Genomic DNA, 20,040 nt, shown 5'->3' on the forward strand with positions numbered 1-20,040 from the left:
CACAAACTCTAGGGAGCAATGGGTTCAAAATGGTGCTGAAAGATCAAAATAAGGAGCGACTACAAACTAATTGCAGTCAAAACCAGCAAAACCCTGAAGGATACAAAATCACAGTGAGTCCCATACTCAGACCACATCAGAGCAAAACAACAGCAACAAGTTCAATCTCAGCTTTCAAACAGCTTGTTTCAAAGGTACAGGTTTTAAGTCTAAAAGGGACCTTGTTCTGTGCAACTACTCACAAAAAAAAACCCAAAACAAACAAACAAACTGCACCAAACAAGGCCAAATAAATCCCTGGCTCATCTTGGCTCCATGAACATAACTCCCCCCCTCACACACTTATCCATTATGCTGTTACTACAAGATTTTGTAGGGGAAGCAATGCCTGTCCTTCTTTCAAAGAGCCTGGCTCCCTGAACACTCCAACTGCTCTGAGAAACAGACCTGGCAGTCAGGAGAAGAGCAAGAGCAGCAACTCCACTGCCCACCCCCACTCTGGGAGCTGTCAAACCCCAGCTGCAGGCAGGACAGGGCTCCTCCACACTGCCCAGTCCCTGTCCCTGACCAGCTGGCTCACCTTAAAGCCTGAGGAAGACAAGTCACCCCAAAACCAGACCCAAGCTATAAACTTAAGACTGGTAGAGAATTTTCAACAAACCAGAGATTTCAGGAAGAAACCCTTTCATTAAAAGAGATTTCCCTTAAGTACAGTGGCTTTACTCATGGCTCAGCAGCAGCACCAAAACACACCACCGAAGTGCCAACCTCACTGGGGGAAGGGAGAGGAAATAAAAAATACTCAGTCACTACTTGATGGAGCCTGAAAGAGCCACACAAAAATCTACTAAACCAACAGAAGTGTAAGTCTGTTTTCCCAGTACTGTGGACCTAATGCCACCTACTGCTTTGCTTGTCATTTTCCGAAATTAGACTAAGAGTGCCCAATAACCTGTTCAGAACTTATTATTAGCAGTAAAGTTCAAAACCTCACCTTCACAATGATGCCTGAGAAAACCAAAATAAGAAAAACAAGCAGAGAAAAGGGATTCAGGATACCAGAACTGTAGAATAAAGGGAATAGAGGGTCCCTCTTGCCACTGTCCATTCCTTCTGAAAACTTGGTCTGCATAAGGTGGAGGGTGCCTGTACTTTTTTTTTGCTGCAGAGGAAAGAGGGTAGACACAGAATCTTTCTTTCAACATCTTAGAAGCCAAAACTTGGCTTCACAACTACAGGCAGCCACCAGAACTGGAACCCTCACAAAGGAACTGTTTGAACAAGCAGCAAAGCAGTAACAATATTTGATAAGGTGGTATCTAAATATACTGGAAGCACTAGCAGAAACAAAAGCTTCCTCCACACAGGCTTGGCTCAGAAGCAAAGCCATGATGTCACGTGATACAGTTGTCACTTCATTTTAAAACAAACACTTGAGATTGTCTTAGTTCAGAATAACTTATTATCTCTCTGAAGTGTGCCATATACACTGAGCATGATAGAAAAGTCCAGCTGGACATCTACTCAAGCTTTAACAAGATTTAGCAATAAATGACAAAATATAAAAACAAACAAACACTGAACCGCTCTCTATTAATTGACAAAAAATACAATATTACAAAGCCACAGGCACTGCCAAAGCTCAGCAGGGCACAGCTGGTACTTCACCACTTCAACCACACACACAAAAATTCCCATTTGGGAATGGCTCATTATGGCTCTAAGAGGATGTTTCATTAGGAGGACAAGATATTGCACATTGATTGGAAATCATCAGATGGACAAGCAGTTGCACACAAGGAGAAAACATGAGCCTAAACTGACATTTCAACATCAGTGTGTGCTCCTGCTAAATAAACAGAGAACTGAAACCAGGCAGATCTGAGGGTAGCTTGCCTCATTCAATTTACAAACATCTAAAGTAGAAATAGAAATTAATTCTGTTATTTCCCATATTCAGTTATGGCATCAATTACTTAAGAAAAAATTAAAATCTTAGGAGGTAGTCCTCAACAAACACAGTGACAATCATTAAAGTAAAAATTTAAGGAGTAGTTGCATCTCTTACAAAATAAACTCCAGCTTAAAAGTGAAGAAAATGTTTATATAATAGGAGAAAGCAAGTTTCACCGGCTCATTTTTAACACTAAAATCTTATTTCTTTCTCATCCATTCACCTTCCACCTGTGGGCACCAGGAATTCATTCATTTTTAACAGCTTTATTTCCTCTTTCCTGTTTCAAAGCCTGAAGTTTTACAGAGGTACTAAGGACCCGTGTCTCATCCACAAAAGCAGGCAGAAATCTTTAAAAACACAAGACAAAGCACACTGAGTATCACACAACTGACAATACCCAGGGCCAGCTGCTCACTGTTTAAAAACTCAGCTGCAAAACCAAGCCCCTTGACTAGGCAAACAAAGTAATAAATTTCTCTGGCAGAATGATTCCTTCCTTCGGTTTTGAAACAGATTCATTAATCACTCTTCAGGGCCCATAGGTCAAAACATACAAACCACTTCATCTCAGACCACCTAGCCTTTTTCATGTGCTAGCAGGAGTGTTCCTACAACTATTATCTGGAAATTAAACTGGATTAAAGTTACTCTCCCCCACCTTTTCTTTTTTTCCTCCAGGTTACCTCTAATTTGATTTGATTCCTCAGACCAATTCCCTGTTTGGGTGACACCTGTGCTAGCAGAGAGAGGAGGCAATGCAGGGCAGCACTGCTGACTTCTGCCAGCTAACAAGGAGCCAGAGTTAAATGTCTCATGGGACTACTTCTAATTCTAGCAGGGACAAATGCCACTGCTGCTCTTCAGCCTAGCATTACTCTCTTCAGGCTGGAGATGGAATTACAGCAACCCTGCGGTGGACACCTAAAACAGAACTCAAGGTTTCTTCTGTGAAAGACTCAGCCACCAACACCTGCTCAGTGCAAGCATAATTTGGATCCTGTCAAGTGACCTGAATATAAAAGGGTTTGAATCTTTAAAGTTTTTGAAAATGTCCCTCCTGAGTGCGGCAATTACCTAAATTAGCAGCTCCTAAAGTGTGGTGTTCAAGCTACTGAGCGTGGCTTGCAGAACTGGTCCCATTTTTACGGTGTCTTCAATTTAAAGCTGAGACATGCAAAATACCACAGTGGTTGACAAGAAAGGCTGTGAATTGAGAGCAGCCTGATCCTATCAAAAGTTCAGAAGCCACTGGTCTAAACCAAGATTAACTAACTCACCTCAAACAAACCAAAGAACAATCCCCCTCCAATTCTACCACACACCTGCCCCAGGAGGAGAGCGCTCAGCTCTGTCAAGGAGCTGCTCCTGCTGTGCTCAGAATCCTCTGTTCACCTGCACATCCTTCTTGACCAGGAAGATAAAGCTGCAAAGTTTGCTCTCCAGCAGCTTTTAGGCTTTTGGTAACCATTTCTGGGTCTAATCCAAGCTCTCCTGAGCAATAGGATAGAGCTGGCATATCAGTTTCTTGTTCCCTGCAGAAGGGCAATGAAACTTGTTTGTCTACTTAACCATTACTTATTACCACTTGGGCAAAGTGTGGAAACCACCACAACTGTCTACACATTGCCCAGTAAAAATACAGCCAAGACTTCCAACTGCTTATCCAAATATTTTTCTTCCTCTTCAGTCTACATACCAGTATCCCCCACTCAGCCAGGAACCACAAATAACTCCAAAATTTGTTTCTGAAAGCTTGAAACAGGTAATAAAAAAGCATGTTTCTAGTAATATATAAGGTACAAAGTAAAATCAGCTATGAAAAGCCCACCTACAACTGAAGATAAGCAAGTAGGCTTATTTCTTTTCTCTCTCTCCGTCTAAGGCTAGTAATAGTCATATCATAATTATGAAAACAAAACAAAAAATAATTCCTGGTCAGACGCAATTATAGGTTCGGGGTTTTTTGAGAAATCTACAGGTACTTCTGCTTTTCCACAAAGGTTCACAGGATAACACGTCCTCTTTGATCAGCACCTGAGCTTTAACAAGCAGCATTTTTCCCTGTTAAGTCTGAAAAAGACACACTGGAACCCTTCTAGTGAGGACATTAAGAAGCAAGCAGCTGCTAAATTCTGAGGAAAGGCACACAAAAAACTCCTTTGCAATGCAAGCAATCCATGCTATACTAGTAAACTCAACAGATAAAACCCCTCATTTTCTAGAAGTTTTCTAAAACCAAGCATTTTACCTAAAACAATCATTTAGGCCACTCTCTCCACTTGTTTATTATGGTAAGAACAACTAGGAAACAGCCTGCACTGGGCCCTGGCCAGGAAGAGGCCTCAGGTGGGGGCAGAGCACCTGCACAGCTCATCAGAGGGAGCGTCGCTCTGCACCCCGCCGGCTTTGTCCTGGTGCAGCAAAGCTCCAGGAGACCAGAAGCAGCCTCGACAACCCAAGATAGCAGAATCACAGACTATGCTGACAGGAAGGGACCCATCAGCATCACCGACTACAAGTCCTGGCCCCGCAAAGAACACCCCACGAATTCCACTATGTGCCTGAGAGCGCTGTCCGAACGACATAACGCGTCTTTTTCACAAAACACCCGGAAAAACTTGGGAGAGGCTGCCTGCTGCCATCTCATCGCATGAGTCTGCAGGACGCGGCCCCGCCGGACAGGAGCGCCGAGAGCCGAGGAGCGGCCCGGCCCCGGCCCCGCGGCTCTCCCGGCCCAGGGCAGCACCCGGGAACGTTCCCGAAGGGAGCGGCGAGCGCTCCGTGCCCGGCCGGGCTGCCAGCGGACAGGAATCGCCCACGGGACACCCGGGCAGGGTGCCGGGGCCCCGAGGCCCTGCGGGAGGCGGCACCGGTCCGCCCGACGCCGCCTGCCTCGCTACCTGCAGGGCGCCGCCGGGGCCAAGGACGGCGGGACCCCCGTCCCCGCTGCCCGGGCGCAACTTCGGGGCAACTTCTCCCCCCACCCGCCCCTTCCCCCGGCCGCGTCGCTCACCCCCAGATGACATAGTTGGTCTTGACGTTCTTGGGCCACGAGAACTCTCCGAAGATCACCTCGTCGCCCTTGACCACGATCTCCTTCTTCTGCGTGTTGTACTGCCGCAGCACGCTCAGCACGTCCGCCATCTTCGCCCGGCCGCCACCGCTCCGGCCGCCGCCGCCCGCCGCAGGACCCCGCCGGCGCGCCCCGGGCTGCCCGCCGCGAACGCCTGAGCCAACGCCGCCGCGCCGCCTACTGGGGCGACGCCGGACGCGTTGCCATGGGAGCGACGTGGGCCCGTCCCGAGAGGGGCGGTGCCGGGGCGGGAAGCCACGCCCCCTCGGCCGCCCTCACCGCGGCCACGCCCCCTCGGCCGCCCTCACTGCGGCCACGCCCCCTCGGCCGCCCTCACCGCGGCCACGCCCCCTCGGCCGTCCTCACCACGGCCACGCCCCCTCTCCCGCCCTCGCCGCGGCCACGCCCCCTCAGCCGCCCTCACCGCGGCCACGCCCCCTCAGCCGCCCTCACCGCGGCCACGCCCCCTCTGCCGCCCTCACGGCGGCCCAGGGTGGGCGAGGGGAATGGATACGGCTTTCTCCGCCCTGAGCACACAGAGCTTTCTTATGTCATATGTGAAAATAGAGCTTTTACACACAACCGCTGCCTAAGTTATCGGCGCTGCTTCTCTTCTCTGGGGCTTTGATACTGCCGGGTGTCCGCCGAGTCACGGCGCGGGGCTGCGCCGCTCGCCCCGGACGCGCTGGGATTGTTCGGGTGGGAGTAACGAGGAGTTTTGGTGGTGCTGAAGAGGTTTCAGAGGGTGCTGAAGGAGGGTTGGTGATGGTGACAGGGTTTTAGGCGTGCTGGGATGGATTTGGGGGTGCTAATGGAGTTTTACAGGGTGCTGGGAGAGATTTGTGGATGCTCAAGCACGGCTAAATAGGGTTTTGGGGTTGTTGAGATTTGAGGGGGTATTGGGGATGCTAGGATTGTATGTGGTACACTGGGAGGGGCTTTAGTGGGGCTAAAGAGGTTTTAGAGGGTGCTCAAAGGGATTTGGGATGCTAATGGGGCTTTAGGGTGTGCTGGGAGGGGTCTGAGAGAGTTAAAATGGATTTGGGGGTGTTGAGGAGGTTTGAGGGGGTTTAGGGGTGCTGGGATGGTCTGTGGTGTACCTGGGAGGGGGTTTAGTGGCTCTAAATAGGTTTTAAAGGGCCCTGAGAGGGGTTTGGGGGTGTTTAGGGGGTTCTATGTCATTACTCCCAACCATGTGCCCAGCAGCATGTTTGGTATGGGCTTGGACAGCACGGCCACAGAAATACCTCAAGAAAACAATGTAAAAACAGCAGAGGGAACAGCAGGAAACAATATCAGTGAAGTTTATGCTGGACATTAGGAAAAGGTTCCTCACCCAGAGGGGGTTCAGGCTCCCCCAGGGCAGTGGTCATCGTCCTGAGGCTCTCAGAGTTCCAGAAGCTTTTGTGCAATGTTGTCAGACACTTGGGATCACTGGGATGTCCTGTGCAGGAACAGGAGTTTGGCTCAATGATCTTTGTGGGTCACTCCCGACCCAGGATATTCTGTGATTATGATTCTCTCAGACACTGTGCATCTCACTCTGCAGGCTGGAGAGAAAATAGCCTGGATCCTGGATATAAATCTGGGTTAAAAAAAAAAAAGTCTCTGCTTTATCACAATGATGTCCTTTAATTCTGATACAAAGAAGCCATCAAAAGACCATAGCAAAAAAACCAGGTCATTAGGAAAATGTTGCCTGTAAATCTGGAGAAGGACAGACAGTAATGCCGTGGGGCACATCCTACATTACCCTGCAGAATTCGGGATCTCAGAGCTCTGTTTGCTCACCTGAGCAATGGCAGCTGGCACATGCTTTCCCCATGTTCCAGGTTAATTTCTTCTGCTCAAACACACAAAAACTGGGAGCATAGAATTCCCAGCAGAACCAAACAGACTGGTACTACCTGGGGAATACTGATTGCTGGATTTGAGGCCCCAAGGCAAGCTCTCAGCATGACTTATTCTAACCTTTGATGCTCAGAATTTTCTTAACACTCTCCAGCACTGGTAGAAAACATTATTTCATCTTAAATTTGGAAAAGGCAGAATTGGGTCATTTCTCTTCCTGTAAGTAACTTGTGCTGAGACTGACAAAACAGACTAAAAGCCAACAGCCTATAGAATTCCCTGTTTCAAGATGTTAGTGATATCCCCATCTGTGTCGAACAACTCAGCATGCAGAGCACCACAAGTGTATTTATAACACTTCAGAAATGGTATTGAAATAGTCTAGCACACAAATATGTACTACAACACCCAGTATCATGGTGAATTATACCAATCACCGCCAATATTTATTTGTCAGTGGGTATAGAGTAATATTTATGAGTTTAGAAGACAAAGCCATAATTAATAAACAGTATCATTTCCTGAACTGGATTTTGAATTATTACTGGAGCTACAGCTCATGAAAATTAGAACAGGACTTGAAATGTTTCCAGCAGGCTAAGTTTCAATTCCACGCCTCATCCAAAAGCCCCAGTGTATCCCCTAAACCAGTGCTACATCTTTAGAAACACATCCTGTACCTCTGCTGCACAAGTAATACTGCTTTTCAGCGACACACACAGTCACCGTGTTACAAGGACACCAAAACCCCTCATTTCAATTCTGCTGCTCAGGGAGCAGGGAACGGCGCGGTGCACAGTCAGCCACACACACGGCAGCAAAGAGAATTATTTTCGGGTTTCCAGAAAACGTTGTGGTTCTGGTTTCCTCTCTCATGTAAGGCTGCCTTCGCCGGGGAGAACACTGAAAAAGAAAGCTGAGCCAGAAGGAGCGTGTCCATTGGCAGTAGCTCAGCAGGGACAAGCTGCCTGCGCCCGGAGGAGCAGGATCCCTGCGGGAGCTCGGAGCGCTGCTCCGGGAGGAGGGAACAAAGCCGGGAGCAGCACGGAGAGTTGGTCTCGCCCTGCTGAAATCAGTGCAGGTGTGAAACAAAGGACGGAGCGGCACAGAGGTGCTGCGGTCATGCTCTGGCTTGAACAATGCAGGTAACAGGAACTAAGCCAAAGGAATGACCCAAACCGTGACCCAGCTTTGTGTCAATAACCCCCGTATATGTGCATGACTAAAACTCCACTTAAATGAGAAATTATGTCAGGCATAGCTTCACCTTCTCCCGTCACTCACTGGAAACAATATAAATACAGCTTTAGTGGGAAGGGAGGTCAGAGGAGGCTCGGTCTGTATCCTGGCCCTGTCAGAGGGCTGTACCTATCTCCTCCCACAGGGACACCGACTGGGTAAGCCTCCAGCGCTCAGCTGTACCGGGTGTTCATATTTCCTGTGTTCACACACACTCCTGCACACAGGGGACTCACCACCAGCACAGAACCAGAGTGGGCTTGGTTGGAAGGAATTCCGAAAGCCATTTCGTTCCAGTGCCACACCAGCTCTGCATGCCTGCTGCTGAATTGGCCGTGGCGCAGAAGGTAAACCCAGCTGTCCCAGCTCCTCTGACATCTGAGGAGCAGCTGGAATGCCAGGGCGGGGATTTTCTGCCAAATTTAATGCAATAGATAAGAGTGGGTTTACTCTGAATGTGACGCTTTCATTAAAAGTTTTAACGGGAGTTTACAAAACAATTCCCACAGCTTGCTTTGGGGATCATAGTGACATCATTGACCAGCACTTATATCATTAAATTAGGATTTGATAAGAAATTATTTTCATGTGGCATTAGATACATGAGAGTTTATCAGTTTTATCACAGAAGATTAGGCTACAAAATCATTATCTGAAATGAGCAAGTTACCATTTAGTAAAATGAAAGTATATGACATGGGTACAATGTTTAAATTGCATTTTCTCACTACTTTAACATGCTGTACTGATGTTCTGCAGGAACGTAAAATTAACTTGCAAAATAATATCAGAAAGTTTTACATCATAGCTAAGTTAATTTAAGATTAATCAACATCCAGAAAGATAATACAAAGATATGTCATGCTTGAACACACATTCCCTTTTTTACAGATACATTTGGGCAAAACCAAACCAGTACACGAGCGCTTTTCCTGGCAGTATTTTTTAAAACATAGGGCTGAGCACCGAACAGAGTACAATTTACCCTCTCAGCTAGGAGGGGGGGAGAAAGTTTCTCCAGAAATACTTGTGCAGACCCCAGAGGGGATGCCCAGAGGATAATCCACAGCAGCGCTCTGCCAAGGACACGTATTTGACCAGGCTCCACAGCAAGGTCTGTGAGTGTGAAATAACAGGATATTGTTGAACAGCTTTTACTGTGGAAATAAAATAAACAAAACAAAACAAAACAAAACACCTCCACATAAAGTAAAATCTCCACCTTTTTTTTTTTTTTTTTTTTTTTTTTTAATACCCAGGAGCCACTAAAAGCGTTCCACACATTACACGATTAGCCAGCTCCGCTAACACAACTTCCAAGGTACCAGGAGGAATTCCTCATCCCCCACACGTTATTTACTCCGTTCCCAATGCTCCGGTTTCACAGGTCGGTTTCTGACCGAAGAACTGCAAGGCAGGAAAGAAACGTGAGGAAGAACACTCCACAGAAACGGGGACGGAGAAGCTTTAAAGTAAGTTTTACATTGGACAAAGCGAAGGCATCGCCGAGACCCCCGCATCTGGGAAGTCGGCTGGGCAGGAGGCCAAATCTCCCCGATTGCCCCGCACCAGGAGCGGCTCCGGGGCCTCCGGGAAATCCAGCCCCTCTCTGCGCCTCTCCTGACCCCTGTCCCTGTCCCTGTCCTGTCCCTGTCCCTGTCCTGTCCCTGTCCCTGTCCCTGTCCCTGTCCCCGCGCTGTCCCTGTCCCTGTCCCTGTCCCTGTGCTGTCCCTGTCCCTGTCCCTGTCCCTGTGCTGTCCCTGTCCCCGCGCTGTCCCTGTCCCTGTCCCTGTCCCTGTCCCTGTCCCTGTCCCCGCGCTGTCCCTGTGCTGTCCCTGTCCCTGTCCCTGTCCCTGTCCCTGTCCCTGCGCTGTCCCTGTCCCTGTGCTGTCCCTGTCCCTGTCCCTGCGCTGTCCCTGTCCCGTCCCTGTCCCTGTCCCTGTCCCTATCCCTGTCCCTGTGCTGTCCCTGTCCCTGCGCTGTCCCTGTCCCTGTCCCTATCCCTGTCCCTGTGCTGTCCCTGTCCCTGTCCCTGTCCCTGTCCCTGTGCTGTCCCTGTCCCCGCGCTGTCCCTGTCCCTGTCCCCGCGCTGTCCCTGTCCCTGTGCTGTCCCTGTCCCTGTCCCTGTCCCAGCGCTGTCCCTGTCCCTGTCCCTGTCCCTGTCCCCGCGCTGTCCCTGTCCCTGTCCTGTCCCTGTCCCTGTCCCTGTCCCTGTCCCTGTGCTGTCCCTGTCCCTGTGCTGTCCCTGTCCCTGTCCCTGTCCCTGTCCCTGTCCCTGTGCTGTCCCTGTCCCTGTGCTGTCCCTGTCCCTGTCCCTGTCCCTGTCCCTGTCCCTGTCCCTGTCCCTGTGCTGTCCCTGTCCCTGTCCCTGTCCCTGTCCCTGTCCCTGTCCCTGTGCTGTCCCTGTCCCTGTCCCTGTCCCTGTCCCTGTCCCTGTCCCTGTCCCTGTCCCTGTCCCCGCGCTGTCCCTGTCCCTGTGCTGTCCCTGTCCCTGTCCCTGTCCCTGTCCCTGTCCCTGTCCCTGTCCCTGTGCTGTCCCTGTCCCTGTCCCTGTCCCTGTCCCTGTCCCTGTCCCTGTCCCTGTCCCTGTCCCTGTCCCCGCGCTGTCCCCGCGCTGTCCCCGCGGTGCCGCTGGCGCTCCCGGCGCACAGGCAGTGCAGCGGGCAGCCCCGGGAGGCGGCGCGGGGGCCTGCGAGGCGCGGCGTCGGACCGCCGTGAGGACTGAGGGGAGCGCCGCCCCTTCCTGGCGGCGCCATGGCCCTGCAGGGGGCGCTGCGCCGGGCGGCGGCGGCCTGGGGGGGGCGGTGAGCGCGGGCCGGGGGCAGCGGGGCGGAACCGGACCGGAACGGGGAGCGGGATGGGAACGGGAGCGGGAGCGGGACACGGTCTGGAACGGGGACTGGGATCGGGACTGGGACTGCGACCGGGATAAGGATCGAGACACGGATAGAGATAGGGATCGGGACCGGGATCTGGAGAGGGACCGGGACCGGGATCTGGAGAGGGAGAGGGACCGGGATCGGGACCGGGATTAGAGTCGGGACAAGGACAGGGATAGGGACCGGGTTCGGGACCGACCGGGACAAGGAGAGGGTCCGGAACAGGGATCGGGACCGGGACCAGGACCGCGACTGGGATTAAGGTCGGGACAGGGATCGGGACCGGAACCGGAACAAGGATCGGGATCGGGACACGGTTAGAGTTAGGGGTCGGGACTGGGATCGGGATCGGGACAGGGACCGGGATTAGAGTCGGGACAGGGACCGAGTCGGGGACCGGGACAAGGAGAGGGTCCGGAACAAGGATCGGGACCGGGACCGCGGCTGGGATTAGGGTCGGGACAGGGATCGGGACCGGAACAGGAACAAGGACCGGGTTTGGGATCATGATCGCTATCGGGGTCGGGATGGACAGGGATGAGGATGAGGACAGGGCTCGGGAGCGGGGCTGTGTGGCCGGTGTCACACACGTGTGTGTGTGTGTGTGTGTGTCTGTCTGTCTGTCTGTCACCGGCGGGCTGTGTGGCCGGTGTCACACACGTGTGTGTGTGTGTGGCTGTCACCGGCGGGCGGTGTGGCCGGTGTCACACGTGTGTGTGTGTGTATAGCTGTCACCGGCGGGCGGTGTGGCCGGTGTCACACGTGTCTCTGTGTGTGTGGCTGTCACCGGCGGGCGGTGTGGCCGGTGTCACACGTGTGTGTGTGTGTATAGCTGTCACCGGCGGGCGGTGTGGCCGGTGTCACACGTGTCTCTGTGTGTATAGCTGTCACCGGCGGGCGGTGTGGCCGGTGTCACACGTGTGTGTGTGTGTGTGGCTGTCACCGGCGGGCGGTGTGGCCGGTGTCACACGTGTGTGTGTGTGTGTGGCTGTCACCGGCGGGCGGTGTGGCCGGTGTCACACGTGTCTCTGTGTGTGTATAGCTGTCACCGGCGGGCGGTGTGGCCGGTGTCACACGTGTCTCTGTGTGTATAGCTGTCACCGGCGGGCGGTGTGGCCGGTGTCACACGTGTCTCTGTGTGTGTGGCTGTCACCGGCGGGCGGTGTGGCCGGTGTCACACGTGTGTGTGTGTGTATAGCTGTCACCGGCGGGCGGTGTGGCCGGTGTCACACGTGTGTGTGTGTGTGTGGCTGTCACCGGCGGGCGGTGTGGCCGGTGTCACACGTGTCTCTGTGTGTGTATAGCTGTCACCGGCGGGCGGTGTGGCCGGTGTCACACACGTGTCTCTGTGTGTGTGTGTGGCTGTCACCGGCGGGCGGTGTGGCCGGTGTCACACGTGTGTGTGTGTGTATAGCTGTCACCGGCGGGCGGTGTGGCCGGTGTCACACGTGTGTGTGTGTGTATAGCTGTCACCGGCGGGCGGTGTGGCCGGTGTCACACGTGTGTGTGTGTGTATAGCTGTCACCGGCGGGCGGTGTGGCCGGTGTCACACGTGTCTCTGTGTGTGTGGCTGTCACCGGCGGGCGGTGTGGCCAGTGTCACACGTGTGTGTGTGTGTGTGGCTGTCACCGGCGGGCGGTGTGGCCGGTGTCACACACGTGTCTCTGTGTGTGTGGCTGTCACCGGCGGGCGGTGTGGCCGGTGTCACACGTGTCTCTGTGTGTATAGCTGTCACCGGCGGGCGGTGTGGCCGGTGTCACACACGTGTCTCTGTGTGCGTGGCTGTCACCGGCGGCACGGAGCGTTTCCCGTGTAACGGCAGCGCCGGGCTGTTCCGCCGCCCGCTCCCCGCTGCTCCCTTCCCTGCAGGCACCCGAGAAGCCGGGTGGCTGCCGGTGCTGCAGTTCAAGTGAACCTGCGTCGAGAAGTCGGTTAAATATCGAAACGTGGTGTTTCTTTGGAAGCTCGAATATCCGACTGTCGTTTCTTCTTAGTTCTAGAATGGGGAACAGCCAGACCGCTGCAGGATTGTCTAATGATGCTGCTGTGAATCAAATACAGGTAGCATTATTTGTGATGCTATTACTGATTGTCAGCATTCACAAAAGCCACTTACTTCAAACCTTTTCTTATACAAAGAAGTACTGTAGATAGTTCTGCCTGTTGAACCTGTTCCTGTGTTTATTATGGTTATCAAGCCATCCTGGCAGTTTTGTTTATCCACAGCCCTGGAACCTGAACTTCCTAGGCTGCACCCATTTTATGGTTTTTTTAGACCTCTAGTCAAATTCAGTGCTGCTGTTGACACTGGGGATAGAACCTTGAAAAATTACTGGTAACAAGTAAAGTTAAATATTTTAGAGGTTTTTTTTTAAATAAATTTACTGGTAGTAAATGATAACGTGAAATCCCCTCGAATTTACAGTAAAATGATAAGGGTGTCTCTTCCACCCATTGCTTTTGGTCACTGTGCTTGCCACTGGCACATCCCAAGTGCCTTACAGACAGGGAAAACTGTCCTAAACCATTCAGGGGGATGCAGGGAGTTGGGCAGACTGCAGAGCAGAGTTGTACCACACACTCCACCATCCTTGTGCTCAGTTTGGAGCCAGGGGCAGGTCAAACCTGCCTTCAGAGGTGCCAGCAGAGATTCTCCTGTGTTTGCTCCTCTAACAGCAGGTTTTTAACTTGTGCATTACTTTCATGACTGTTCAATAGCGTTCAGAGTGCACTGGGCTTGAAGCTCGCTGACTTGTAACTTTCTTTTGAGCACACAGGACATTATTTCACACAACTGTGTGGTGATTTTCTCTAAAACAACATGCCCGTACTGCAAAATGGCAAAAAACCTATTTGAGGGTTTGAATGTGAATTACACAGCTGTGGAACTGGATGCAAATACAAACGGAAGGCAGTTCCAAGACGTTCTGGAACAGATGACTGGTGGCAGAACAGTGAGTATACTCTCTTATATGTAACAAGTAACAACTTGGGCTACACTTATCACTTTTGGGTTATATCCATAGCAAATCCTTTACTGTTTTGAGACAGTTAAATTTAGGATTTAAGCTCCTAAATTAAATACTGCAGGAATGTTCTGTCTCTTCTAGAAGCCCTCTGGGCATCCCTTAGAGTTATCTTTTCCATACTGCCACTGAAATAATTTAAGTATCAAAGCCATTTTTTCATTTGTATATTTAAACCATTGTATTTAACACTTGTATTTTATTTTATATAGTCTCACTTGACTCACTTATTGGAATTTATTACAATCACCCACACAGTTACTTTATCCCACTCTTGAGGGGCACATCAAGTTTCCCATCTCTGTAAATATTATGGAAAAGTACGGGTTATATACAGGTTATATACGGGTTATATATTACACAGACGTCTAGAAGAACACAATCATTGGAATCCACATTTGGACTTGCTTGAATGTGTACTTTTTTCCCAAGAAGTAAGTAATGCAACTTTTGTTTTCTTGCTAGGTCCCAAGAGTGTTTATCAACGGGACATGTGTTGGAGGTGCTACAGATACTCAAAAGCTTCATGAGGAAGGCAAACTGCTTCCTTTAATTCATCAGTGTCAGATGAAAGCAGATTACTGAGCAACCCTCTCTTAGCTTTGTCTTCCTTTGTATGAACAGAATTTCAGATGAATTCAGAAGATCACAGACACATGGCAGGAACTGCACTCAACAACCTCAAATCATTGCTTTTTGAATTACAGATCACTCTGACAGACTTTATGGACTTGGTGAATTACTTTGTGTCCTTGCCTCAGCTTTCCCACCACCCAGATGGTCATTAGCAAACAGATGTAATTCTTGGGGCTCTAAGTGAGACAGAGATGGCATTTCATGATTACATCCTGCTCCAGGGAAGTCCAGGCTCTTCAAAAAGAATCCTGTGAGGCTTGCTGCACATTAGTTTGCTTTCTAGCTTTGTCTCAATAAATTGTCAGTTGAATTTAATGGTTTCTTTAAATATAATTATCTTCTGTCAAAGTGAAGTGTAAAGCAAACCCAGTTTGTAGTCATATTGATGTGTGCATGTCTGCCTCTCTTGTATTCCAGTGCCTGATCACCCAGCTTCAAAACTGTGTGTCCAATGGAACAGAAAAGGGAATAAAGATTCTGGCAGCTTTGGAGAGTGACAGCTTTTATCTTTCCTCTGCACTGTGAGGTGTCAGTCTGTGCTGTCATCCAGCAATGTCCTTCAAGGGGGAGGCAGCTCGGGCACTCAAACGCAGCTGCAGACAAGGGTACAACCAATCCAACAACAGCAGCAAACACAGCACCAAGTGAAACAGGTCTAATATGCATAGAGTTTATTTAGTACTTGAATTCTACAGTCAGAATGCAGTTTACTAGCCATTTTAACTTTCAGTTAAATGTGTAAAAGAAATGACTAAAATTCCATCGTTTCAGTACAATGTACATCCAAAGCCAGACCGGGCAATGCCAAGACTCTTGGTTATTTCGAAGAAGTTCATATGCAAGTAGAAAATGATAACCCATTCTTCAGTTAAAGGGACCATTACACAACTAAAGGCGCACAAATTAGAATAAAAACTTTAGTCAATGAATTTTTTACTCACTTGTTGTGAATTAAGACTGCTGTTATTTCCATTACTTTCAGCACTGCGTTGTACCTAAACTACTTTCTCCCCTCAAGGAAAGAAAACATCAGTCTTTAATTCCAGCTAACTAGGATGGCAAGAGTATCATTTAAACTTGACAGCTTCATTTTTGTGATGCAGGTTTGATCTAAGTTTAAACTGCATCATTTGTAGAAAGTCTTTACTATACAGTTGCCTGCGTTGTGTATCTTTAATATGTAATCAGCTAATTCAACGCACTGACCTTGTTTCATTTTAATTATTGCTGTTTACTGTATGGTGCTAGGACACAGTCATCACGGTAAACACACAGATGTGCAGCTCTCTCTGAATTTACACTTAATAAACCAATTTATTTTGCACATACAGACATATAAGAATACCAAGTATTCCTTTTCTCTGTGTAGAATTCTTCAGCCAGTGATGTTTTTTTACCAGAAGCTTAACAATAATTTTGTCCCCAAAGCTGATAACACCCATCATGTAAAAATAATAACAATAGTATGCAACAGAATTTTTCAAAGACCTTTTCATTTTGTTCCCTGTTTAGAGGCTTGGGGTTTTTTTTAACCAGTAGTCTAAAATAACCCTCTGAGTTCCAAGTTCTGGAAATCTCAGGGCACTGTCACTTAAGGCAAATTCCCTTGCAGCTGTTGAAACAAGCTGTGTGCCTGCAGATGCAAGTGAGTGCCCCATCATTAAACAGGATCTAGCTTAAGGCACCCAAAGGGTTAATTATGTTTCTTTTTAACCATATTAAGGCTCCCCATCCCAACAGTTTTTCATTGTGTACAATTACACAGAAAGTAGCAGCAAAACAGTGCCTTTGTTACTGGATGGTACAAAGCCATGTTATGCTTAAGTTAATTAAACATGATCTGGCAGCTGAAGTGTGGTTCTACTCTAGGGAAAAAAAAAACCCAACAAAAAAACCCCACACAAGATGAGGAACCTCAAGATTAGTCATTAAAAATTTCCTTCTCCCCCCTCCCCCAGCATTGTCTCTAGGACAAAGCCATTTATCTTAAAGTATGCTTGTCCTGGGATCTAAATATTAAAATTTATCCACTAGAGGATCTGGATACCTGCTCATCCATCTTAAATCCCATGCTTCTAAGAAGCACAAGAAGCTGGAACAAATACTGAGTTACTTTATGAAGCACACAGAGCTGTGTTGCTCTTGTGTTGCTTTTTAAATACAAGAGCTCAATGTGCTCTTGTGTTGCTTTTTAAATACAGAAGTATTTTTAAAGAGTAGAACTGCACTTCTACAGGAGAATGAAAAGACATTTGTAACTAGTTGTGCTTAACTCTTAAGCTGGTAACTTTAGAAAAACAGCTATTTATATTCATTATTTGTTAATGAAGCATTTGTAAAAGTTCTCCACATACCACATATATATGCAAATATATGTATGTATTTAAACTTAAATTCAGAATGCAGAATCACCTAAAGAAAGCACGCTTTACAGTATCAAAATCATAAATCCAGATATGCAAGCACACATATTTAAAGACACCATACCTTCTGCTGAAATTAGCTAATCTTTTCTGATTTCCCTCAGAGCAGCATGTCCATAAAACACTGTCCTGGTCAGTGTTTTATCTTTTCCCCGTAACTCTTCCTCAGCCATCTGTGCACTCCACTGTGTCACGGTAAGATGAAATCTCTACCATTCCATGACACAATAAAGTCATTAGAACAACTGCTTACAGCATATCTGTGCACTGCAAACCACTGCAGACAGCAAAATAAACCTAGAAACTGGTGGAATTGCTTAGAAACGAAGGAAAAGGATTAAAAACAGAAGAACAACAAGTGATTCTTTAGTTTACTTCTATAGCCTATTCTTTGAAGACTGTCTCTCGTCCATACTGCAAAGAAGCTGCCTGTTTATCCAGAATGTTAATTTAAATGTTATCCTAATTCTGCATGACAGCAGCTTGATACTATTTAAAAGAATGAAGTTTCAAATCACTGAACGAATTCTAGAAAAAAGCTTTACATTTGAAAAGCCAATTGTAAGAGGTTACTTTTTTCAAACAGAGCCATTCACAGGCAGATGTTGGATTTTTGTAATAAATAAAGTACACTTTTGTCACTGATTCTTACACAGAGTTTTACGAAAAATCTGACAGATACAGCAAATTAGATGTTTTGTAAGAGATTTATATAGTTAAAGAACAGAAAAAACTTCATTACTAAAAATGTTAAATACTACACCATCAGTTCTGGTGCAGGGATCTAAGTGAGCACACTCAGTGACAGCAAGAAGGCAGAAGAACAGAGGCAAAACAAAACAAAAAGTAAAGGAATGCATGAGAGCTTGTGAAAAAAGATTCAAGTATAGGCCTGAGGTGACACAATGGAAAAGAAGAAAAAACCCCAGCACTAACAAAGAAAAGGGTACAGCAAAAGAAGAAGAAACAAACCAATTGGAACCAAAACTAAAGTTTCTGTTATGGTGCCTGTGAGCTCGGGACAGGGTTAAACAGTATTTGCAGTGCAGACCAATATTGGCATAATGTTTTTACAAGCAGAGCCATTATTAAAATACATTTCCCAGACTGCTGGTGTGTTTTTAAGCCAAGAATATGTACTTTATTGAATAGGGTTTTAAAGCCATACCTGTTTATGGGCACCAGTTAACAACAGCAATGTAAAAGACCAGCAGAAACGCCCTTGAGGCTTATGTTTAACAAACAGGTTTAACAGTGGTTTTAAGCAGCAAGGTATTTTAGTGGCAGCCCTCACACAGTGGGCATTTAGACTGGCCCTGCTGACCTCAGTACTACACCTACCTTTAGACTTCTCTGTTTTGAAACACCGAGGACTGCAATCTAATCCTACAAGCACCTCGAACTCTCCTACCCCTTGCTCCAGGTCTAAAATTCCTGACGGGAAATTCTACTTCTTGGCAAAATCACTATTGTCATTATTGAATTTATTACACAATGCTGATGTACTCACTGCATTATTTTTAAAAACTCAAGAGCCTCCTGCCCTCTCCACATCGTTGTCTGTGTCCCTTCCATGAAAAAATCTGACCTTTGATGTTCATTCCTTACAGAAGAATGTTTCACTTCTGATGTGCTTCCAGCCACAACATGCTTTTCTTCTTTCTTAAAGCTAAAATGCCTGAACATTACAGTCTTTGACACAATAGTGTAATGCTCCAGAATTATCCAGGGTGTCACAGAGCAATGGCAGTCAAACTGAAACCAGTTAACTCTTAGGTATCACAAAACCTGCATTTGCCTGGTCTACAGTTGCACACTGCATTTAGACCTTTTTTAATTCAGTATTTTGAACAAAATTAACTAGCTTTAAACTTGTCCCTGCTCAGTGTCTCCTGATAAACTGCAATGCACAATTACAGCCCCTCTTCTGCTTTTCCAGTCAGCGTTCTTCCAATGCAAAGACCACTATTTAAAGTCTCCTTTTTGGTGAAAGGGTAGGTTGTTTATTGTACACAGAACTAAAGCTTAAGCTTAGCAATTTTGTCTTAGCTCACTTTTAAAATTTGTTTTGAAGAAGCATTACAGTAATTATTGTCTCTTTGCATGTCTAGATGTTGTTTTGGAAATTACCACTTTAATAACTAAAGACTAGAAACAGGACAAATGCATATTATGGCAAATGAGTCATGCTGTCCCCTAAAATTCACTGTAAGGGCAGATAAAGATCCAGTCTATAGACGAGGAATATGCAGCATCATTCTTCTATGACCCCTGCTAGAGGACAATGCCAAAACCAGAAAGAAACCCCCAGAAACGAAGGTCCACATACTATAAAATTTCAGCTATCAACATTTACTCCAGCTTCCCCTCGCTGTGCAAATCTCGAAGGAGGAGCAGATGGCAACGTGGTCTCATCAGTGCTGGTTTCACATAAACCACTGACGAGGTTTTTGATCCAGAGACACTATAAATGTTTAGGGGCATATTCTGTACCCCAGCAGGGATGACTACCTTTTATCACTGGTCAACAGATACAGGGATCTACAATTTCTATCAGTCCTACTGAAAAGTTCATCTTTACTTCCACACTCTAGTTCAAGGAATTGCATTTTAAACTGGACCGCTTCCAAAGATGCAACACCACTATAACCATACATTTAATCCTTTAGTAACTACTCTAATTTTTATTTGCAATTAATTTACTTGAAAGTTAGTTGAAACACCTGTTTTAAGTTTGTATTTTATATTTAGTCAAAAATATTTCCTATTACTTCACAAATACTACCTCAAATAAGAAAAAGTACTTGCAAAAGATAATCTATCAGGTTTTTTTGACATCCCTAGCTTAGAAGGAAACACCTAATCAGATGTTTGACTATTGTGTCATTTAAAATGCATTACTAGCAAACCCAACCCCAAAACATCAGTGCATTTACTTGCAATAATTATTAACACG

The 20,040-nt window shown here is 47.5% G+C and overlaps 2 protein-coding genes across 7 annotated transcripts in view; one reads left to right on the top strand and one right to left on the bottom strand.

Moving 5' to 3' along the window:
- Positions 1 to 5,137, bottom strand: part of CDC73 (cell division cycle 73) — a 102,610-nt gene extending 97,473 nt beyond the window's left edge. The window contains exon 1 of the mRNA XM_040072507.2: positions 4,971 to 5,137. Within this exon, the coding sequence (XP_039928441.1) occupies positions 4,971 to 5,101 (131 nt within the window). The 5' untranslated portion in view covers positions 5,102 to 5,137. The remainder of the gene's footprint in view (positions 1 to 4,970) is intronic.
- A 3,180-nt stretch (positions 5,138 to 8,317) lies between these two features.
- GLRX2 (glutaredoxin 2) lies at positions 8,318 to 15,158 on the top strand. 6 transcript variants are annotated; one of them, XM_040072468.2, is made up of 5 exons: positions 8,318 to 8,467; positions 9,508 to 9,592; positions 12,994 to 13,060; positions 13,777 to 13,953; positions 14,491 to 15,158. In XM_040072468.2, exons 3-5 carry the CDS (start codon positions 13,001 to 13,003, stop codon positions 14,608 to 14,610), a joined length of 357 nt encoding a protein of 118 aa, XP_039928402.1. In that variant the 5' UTR covers positions 8,318 to 8,467; positions 9,508 to 9,592; positions 12,994 to 13,000; the 3' UTR covers positions 14,611 to 15,158. The 6 variants fall into 6 exon arrangements, with proteins under 6 accessions (XP_039928402.1, XP_039928403.1, XP_039928401.1 ...); XM_040072469.2 differs by lacking the exon at positions 8,318 to 8,467 and having other exon boundaries at positions 9,494 to 9,592; XM_040072467.1 differs by lacking the exons at positions 8,318 to 8,467; positions 9,508 to 9,592 and adding an exon at positions 10,838 to 10,924.
- Positions 15,159 to 20,040: the final 4,882 nt, after the last annotated feature.

Source organism: Hirundo rustica, chromosome 9 (genome assembly GCF_015227805.2).
Source record: "Hirundo rustica isolate bHirRus1 chromosome 9, bHirRus1.pri.v3, whole genome shotgun sequence".
NCBI classification, from domain to species: Eukaryota; Metazoa; Chordata; class Aves; order Passeriformes; family Hirundinidae; genus Hirundo; species Hirundo rustica.